The 7,845-nt window shown below is 53.4% G+C and overlaps 2 protein-coding genes across 2 annotated transcripts; both read left to right on the top strand.

Moving 5' to 3' along the window:
- Nucleotides 1-1,906: 1,906 nt before the first annotated feature.
- On the top strand, nucleotides 1,907-5,347 carry GNI_036700 (hypothetical protein; the record flags this gene model as incomplete). Its single annotated transcript, XM_011131014.1, has 1 exon — nucleotides 1,907-5,347. The coding sequence occupies one exon, from the start codon at nucleotides 1,907-1,909 to the stop codon at nucleotides 5,345-5,347; it is 3,441 nt and encodes a 1,146-aa protein (XP_011129316.1).
- Nucleotides 5,348-5,584: 237 nt separating this feature from the next.
- On the top strand, nucleotides 5,585-7,807 carry GNI_036690 (hypothetical protein; the record flags this gene model as incomplete). The annotated part of the gene is made up of 3 exons (XM_011131013.1): nucleotides 5,585-5,638; nucleotides 5,700-6,226; nucleotides 6,304-7,807. 3 exons carry the CDS (start codon nucleotides 5,585-5,587, stop codon nucleotides 7,805-7,807), a joined length of 2,085 nt encoding a protein of 694 aa, XP_011129315.1.
- Between the last annotated feature and the right edge of the window lie 38 nt (nucleotides 7,808-7,845).

Here is a 7,845-nt window from a genome sequence, read left to right as displayed (position 1 = left end):
AGCATCTCGTTTGGAGTACCAGTGCTGCCGAATACCTCCGGATACTCAGTAGGGTACTGAGTGCAATCCACCGGCTCCTCGGTAGCCGACTGCAGCCATTCTTCGAGCTTGGTAGCGACCTCGCTCGACGGAGATACGTCAAGCCACAATGACCTGTCCGCTCTGTAACAAGGCAGCTCCGACCAATGGGGAACGCCGACTTCTTCCGACTCCTGCGTGGCCCACTCTCCTTGGCTCGGGACGTTCTCGATCCGGATGCATTTATCCTGCACCCGTCCGCATTGCATCAACAGTGGCAAATTCGGGCGGCTCATCAGCACGCTAGGCTTCTGCGTCCCAATGATAACCAGCCCCAAGAACATCTCCGTGCTCGCGCAACCGTTTCCAGCAGATTCGCAGAACGGGCCATCCTGATTGCGAAATTAAAATTCGTCTCGGAGCCTGAAGTCATGGGCCCGTCTGGTAAAGTCATGGGCCCGCCTGGTAAAGTCATGGGCCCGCCTGGTAAAGTCATGGGCGATGGGTGAGCAACAACTTACAGTTCAAAATTGTGTTCGCCCGATGTAGCACGATTCTTCATGGTCCCATTCACGTGTCTGCCGCTCTTCTAATTTATGCTTGCAAGAGTTCGGGCTGGACGAGTCCTGGTCTTTTTTGAAGGTAAGGACATAGACGGCATCGCAAGGTCTGACTATCGGAGTAATACTCATTAAAGGATTGCCTTCGCTGTCCTGGATGCCAGCATATCTGTCTCGAATGGGACTGTTTTCGTTGCGTCCTGGATACCGCTCTTCGTCGGTAAGACGAGTTAACCACGTCCCCAGTTCATTGTACAGGGCTGTACCGGGCTTCATCCTCAATACGCCGGTCTCTGCACTGAAGACGGTGTATGTCGGAGTAGCCAGCCCGCATTCTAGGAGCAGCGACATACTTTGCTCCGTACCGTCCATCACGACCTCAGACCCACATGCTGGAATGATCGCCACCGATAAGAGGTCTGTGCTTCCGACTCTAGCGACTCCTTGTCCTTTCACAGTCCTCATAATCTAATAAATTTATCGAAAATAATATAGATTCCATTCCCGGCAAAGGTCCCCGACATTAGCTAATAAGCATGTACCCCAACGGCTGGCTGTCTTACCTCTCTGTCGCAGACAACCGCTCCCATTAAGTGGGTGACAGATGTTCCAGGGTGCTTCTCAGCACCAGATGGCCGGGTATGGTATGGCCTCATTGACAGCGGCATGACTCTTGTTTAGGAGGTTAGACCCAAACAGCCAACTGTATTCGATTGAAAAAGGACGGGTATGCATACGCGCAAGGACGGGTATGCATACGCTCAAGGACGGGTATGCATAGCACGGGTATGTTACGTCGAACACAAGTTTCTCCTCAAGTGCGTGGGTTGAGGATGACCTGGTTGACGTCACAAAGTCTGATTTGTTCGTGCATAAGTAGCCATATTTGTTTAAGGAGCTTCCAGCTGACGGGTTTTTGTAGCCACAAGCCCAATCGTGTACTATGACGGCGATAACAGCAGTGAGGACGGCCGCGGTTACGGCTAGTGTATGAACACTTGTTTGGTCTGTGGCGCAGGTGGCCTGAAGGAGGTCGTCCATGAAATTGAGAACATCATGATCTTGGAACTCGGAAGGGGGCTTTGATTGTAGCCAGGTTGATGTACTTGGACCGACAAATTGATAGGCAGCGTCAACATCTGAAATAAATGACGGAGACAGGGTCACTACTGGTTGTTCCGGCAATTGAAGCCAATCCTGAAATACCGGATACTTCCGCCGGGTACACTTCCCTCGACATACCACGTGGAAACCGATCGCCTCTAACGCGTCACTTCGCAATCGCCGGTCCGCGGCAGACCACAGCCAACCAGAAAACATTTTTCATTATGCCCAAAGGCTTCTCCGGACCCACCGCTTCTGCCGGACCAGGGGCTGCCGGACCAGGGGCTGCCGGTTCTAACCCCGCCGGTCCTAACCCGGCGGGGCATGGGGCTGACTCCAGTCCCAGCGGCGACGGCAATGGCACCCCAACCTTCGGCCCAGCCGAGGCCGCCGACCCCGCTACGTACATTTCGACAGGCGTCCCACTCCTCGAACACCTGCGCCAAATGGCCAGTTCCTTCGAAAGCTTCGATGACTTCCTGGACGAAGATGAAGACTCGCAAGATGACGCCACGGGCACTCGCCGACCCGGAACAACCGACCGACCCAACACTGACACACGACCCGCCGCCGTCGTCTCCAAAAGCACCGATCCCTTTGCCGAAGCCCAACGAGATAGCCGCTACCAAGGGCCACCCGTAGTCGTCGGATCCGCCGCCCTACCCGGCGCCGATCAAACGACGTCCGCCTTCCTACCAACCGGCTTCCAACCATCCGGCTTCCAAACCTCCGGCTTCCAAACCTCCGGCTTCCAACCGTCTGGTTTCCCGCCCCCCCCTGCTTCCCCCATGAACTACATCTCGCCCCAACAGGCCTGGGAACAACAGCGAGGGCGCTCTGCATTCGAGCCACGACAGAGTCCTTTGGCGGAGCTCGCTCGGAAGTACAAAGAATCGGCCTTCGCACAACGTGCCACTGAGATTGCGGAAAGGTCGCCAGACACAACACAGCAAGAGCGACTGGATCAGTGCTCCGTCTTAGAGCCGGTCGACTCAATCAGTGCCCCGTCCCAGACCCCCAGTACTGCAGCCGACCCCCACAGCGGTCCGCCGGAGTCTCATCCGGCTGTTCCAAGCGTTTCCGTATCTCCAGGCGGCGACCCGGCTGATTCTGTTGACGATTCCGCTGCTCCAACCGCCGATCCGGCGGCTGCAGCGGATCCGGCTGTTCGAGTCGCCGATCTGGCGGCTGTGGACATCCCAGAGGGCGACCGCAAAGGCTATGTTGTGGTGGACCAGGCGGAGGTGGCCGACGAGCACAATACGCCTTCGACTCAGGACGGGGAAGACTGGACCGGAGAGCCGGCTACGGAACCCCCGGCAGGGGGGCGCAAGTTGGACGACCCGGAGACGAGAGTGGATTATCTAGAGTCGAGAGTGGAAGACCCGGAGTCGAAAGTCGGTGACCTGGAGATAAGTGTACTTAATTGCCATGTATCGGAGGGTCCTGGCCTGGTGCCGGACAAGTTGGGAGTTGGTAGAGCGGCTCCGAATTGCAACGAGGACCGTGGCAGTGCGGAATCAAGTGGCCGAGACGACAGCGTGAGCCGGGAGAGTGTGAGCCGGGAGAGTGTGAGCCAAGAGGGGGAGGAGGGAGAGAGTCGTGTAGGTGAGGGGTCTTCTGGCGGTCGATCGTGGGTGGGAGGTCAGCGTCTATGTCCGTTAACTGTGTTCACATATCGTTTATTACGACCGCACTATGTGATCGAGTACCCATTGTGGAGCGGTGACGCGATGCCAGTGTGTGGATGTAGTTACAACTGTACATGTGAACAGGAGGTGCCGGAGGTAATGGAGCACCTGATTCGGTCGTTGGTGGATTATTTGGCGAGTGAGGAGGAGGTGCGTCGAATGTTGCTCGGCTCGCCATTTTTGTTGCCTGAGCATGCAGCGCCTGTGCTTTTCAATGCGCACCGTCTGTTGCTGGCTCGTTATCTGAAGTTCAACGGCTGCGACGTCGAGCTCGCGGCACAACTGTTGGTCGACACGTGCCGGTGGTTGGCGACGGAGGCTTACTACGCTCTGTCATTCAACTACATGGCTGGCTTGCTTTCCAAAGGCTGTGTTTACCTGGCAGGTTATGCACTGGACAAGACCCCCGTGCTTTACCTGGACGTCCGGCTCTCTAGCAACTGTTTCTCCCAAATAAGCACCGAAGCAGGTAGCGACGGGGTGCTGATGGGAGCCGATGTGGGGCGCAATCTGCGACTGGTAATGTCCTACTGGTTATTCTTTTATTTCGAGTACCTCTGGATGCCGAGTTTTCGAGACAAAACACTTACAGTGGTCCTGAATTGTAAGGGCGCGGAATCGGGATCCATTGACTGGGTATTAGAGAACCTGTCGACAGTACTGATCTACTTCGCAGTACAGCCACATCGGATTGTCTTGTTTAATTCACCCCCGCACACATTGACAGTGTTAGCACCGCACGAAAAAGCAGCGTCCTCCTCCACAGGAGCGATCAGTTGCGCCCCCTCAGTTCTGAAGAATATTGGACGACTATCCCATTCACTCAGCATGTTTGTGGACCCGCAGCAATGTGAAGTAACGTACGGTGGCGTGCAACCGCCTGTGCATAACTTCTACAAACCCGCCATCTTTCGCACCGAAGCCGAAGCACGCGCAAGCAAAATGCTTGTTCCGGTCGCTGGTGTCTTGTGTCGCGGTGAACCCGTTCCTTCTCTCCCGTTCGCCACAACGCCTTATGGATCGCCGCTCGCCGGTTCGTTGGGAACAGATTCGTCGGGAACAGATTCGTTGGTTGGAACAGATTCGTTGGTTGGAACAGGTTCGTTCGGAACAGAGAGAAGGTTCGGAACAGAGAGAAGGTTCGGAACAGACAGAAGGTTCGGAACAGAGAGAAGGTTCGGAACAGAGAGAAGGTTCGGAACAGGTTCGTTTGGGTCCGGGGGAGTTGGCCCGAGCATGAACAGTACGATGATGAACATAGGGACGAGTACAGTAATGAACGCAGTGACGTCGGTGCAGAGAGAGAAGGGGTTGTATGTCGATTTGGCACGCGCTCTTAGTGTGTGCGAACTGGCTCCACGCGAGGCGGATCCGAAGGCAGTTTTATTAGCTTGGATGTCTAAGATACTGGAGCATGATTTGGTTAATTCAATTGATTCTAAGGCATTGTCGGTACCGCTGGTACAGTCACGAAGTGTATATCTCTGCGGCCAAGACCGTGCTGGAAACGCATGTCTATGTGTGAGACTGAAGGCATTGTTACAAACCCGTGCCGCGGAAGATGACCGACGCATACAAGAACAGATAAAGGAGTACTTATCAGCACTCATAGTCTGGGCCTGTCGATTTGCCGCACCTCGAGTCAATTTACTCATAGATGTTATCGATGTATCCATCATGTCTCTAGCACCTAAACTTTACCCACTATTGTCACACATACAAACCCTGTGGTCACACTCCATACATCAAGTGTACGTCTTCAATTCAAGCTTCCCCCAACGAAGGAGTCTAGACGCCATGAAAGCCGCTCTCAAAAAACCATTTCGTTCTAAAATCACCTACGTCACCTCCGATATAAGGCATCTCATCTCCGTCAATTCAAGAGAACGAGCATTCGGAGGACGCTGGAATGGCAGTAGCAGAATCGACCCACAACTTGTACCCGTGGCCTTCTTTCCCAGACCCTCGCATTAATCAAGACCCTCCCTAACCAAGCATCTACCTGCCTTCGGGCAGCCAAAAGGCTTTGTAGCCTGGGGTGCATTCTACGGTACAGCCCACGAGACGGTAGAGTGAAGGGTGTTGCCACTTCGACTGCCCACAGGCCATCCATCCTGGCAGTCTAGAGCGGGCCAAAGACACTGTCCAGCACCGTCCCCATTAGTGCGCGATTCCCTGAACACGATTCATTCGTCGATTTTTTTTTCTTTAATGCTCTTAACGGACTTGCTGTTTCGAAATGACTTGGAGCTAGACGTGAAATTGGTAAGGACAGTTTGGGATGGTGATGTAGGTAGTGAACAAACAGTAATGGGCGTCATTTCAGTTGGAATTGGAGAGTGCTAAAAGTGGTTGTATTGAACGATATGATTATTTAGCAGTCACTCATCACCAGAGATTGACTGAGTCTTTGGAACGATTACAGAAGAACCGTGCTCGGGCGCAGGATCTGAAGGAAAAGACGTCAACAGTTATTGGACATCTACAGGATGCATTAGAGACTGAGGCGCCAGTTGTCGCAGATCTTAGCATGGTTTCGAACTCGGCAGATCGGGTATTGAAACAACTCTTCAACGATTTAAGATATTCTACCATCATGAAGGATGTCGATGAAATTAGACGCCTCATTGACAGGATAGAGGAGATAGTACCTACCACTCAATCATCCACCACTCAATCATCCACCACTCAAACATCTTCGACGACTGCGATAACTCAATCCAACCTTATGACCGTAAGCCGTCATAGGAAAGAACTCGAAGCGAAAATGATGAGCCAAATTCAGTGCACATTTATGATACTCCTACAAACGATTGTAGACATACCAAACAACTGCGTGATGGCTTATCTACAGTAAGCCTTAGTTGGCCATTCTTCTCCCCTTCCCCACCGCGAATTATCCTGTACAAGCTAAGTGTCATCATTTACAGGAGTTTGGAAGTGTTGTCTAGATATACTGAAGTTGGCAAAGGATGTCAGAATTTACGGGAATGGTTAATCTACGCCCATCTCCAAAAGCTGACAAGCACTGATATCGAGTTGAGAGCAGTTGTCTCCGCAACTTACGATGATGTTTTGTGGTGGCTAAACGATGTGACGCAATCTCTCTTGGTGTTTCAGGGACATGCTGAGGTTCTAGCCAGGGCTGAAGATCCAGCCGACCCCGCCAGGCTCTCTGAAAGGCTCTGCTCCGACTTTATTGCTCAAGTTTTACCGACAGTCGACAAGGTACTCGATTTGGTCTCGAGGCAATTTTCGCAGGATTTCGTTCGATACCGGTATGCACACACTTTTCTAACGATTGATTTTGCCAAACGGAGTATAGTTGACCAAGAAAGCGAACTAAGTGTGCTGGACCCAAAGATCTCCGGCTTCGAAAATGCGACGTCGTCCTCCGGACAGGCGAGCGCTGCTCCTGGCAATCCTGCTAGCAATGTTTCGGGCAGTAATGCTCCAACTGGTGGGTCTGGCCTCGCGAAGACGTCGCGTGCTGGAGAAGGAGCGTATATATTTAGCCCTTTGGCCGGTTCGGGTGTTCCAGATGTGAATTTAATTCAGAAGTTTACAGAGCGCATCAGCTGTCTCAGCCATGTGAGCTGGAGACTGTACGGGGTGGATTCATTGCTGGTGTTGATTCCGACGTTCGAAAAGTTGATTATCGGCTTACTTGCGGCGAAGAACGAGTCAGCTTGTAGGCAATGCCGCAGCGAGCTGGCGACGTGGGCGAAAATGCCGGCGGTTACACGCGAGTGTCTGCTAGCGATTAGCTCTCCGGCGACGTCGCCTGCCAGTCGCCCGGAGCAGGCCGCGAGCTCAGCAGACACGAGTGTGGCCAACGAAGGAGTCAACGAAGTAGGCACGCTTCCGACCAGAGCGGTTGAGGGGGCCGTAGTTGAGGGAATTGCAGTTGAGGGGAGTCCTTTGGTGGAGGCAGGTGCTTGCACTCCGGGCGCAACCGCAGTGCCCCGGGAGGCGATGTCTGCGCTCGCATGTTTGCGAGACCAACTGGGTGAGTTGCAGAACGTGGTTCCCTTAGCAGTCTGGCTGGAGTCGCACTTGGAGTGTCTAAACGGTCTGGGGTGTTACCTCTCTCTCGTGGGCAATGCCGCGGATGGTTTGGTAGAAATGGTCGTAGAGGTCAACTTCGAATGTCTCCGCAGGTTCCTTCTCGTCTTCAAGAGCGAAGCAATGACCATCCTGCAAAATGATAAGACCAAATTGCCCGTCTTCTCCGACCTTGCACAACTCATTAGCATGAACCTTATACCCATCAGTCTCAACGCTGAACATCTTGTTCTCCGCAATGCAGTCCAAACAAACCGACTGCTACTCGCTAGACGCAATGCCATCCTCAAACTAGTCGCCACACGCGTGTGCAGAATTGCTCTTCGCGAGAACCCCCTCATAGACCAGGAGTCCTTCCTCTACAAATAGGTTACCCGCGGCCAGTCATCCCCCCCCCCCCCCCCCCC

The sequence above is a fragment of the Gregarina niphandrodes genome (assembly GCF_000223845.1).
Source record: "Gregarina niphandrodes unplaced genomic scaffold scaffold00005, whole genome shotgun sequence".
NCBI classification, from domain to species: Eukaryota; Apicomplexa; class Conoidasida; order Eugregarinorida; family Gregarinidae; genus Gregarina; species Gregarina niphandrodes.
Note: the sequence above shows the minus strand (reverse complement) of the source record. Positions and strands in the feature narration are given on the sequence as shown.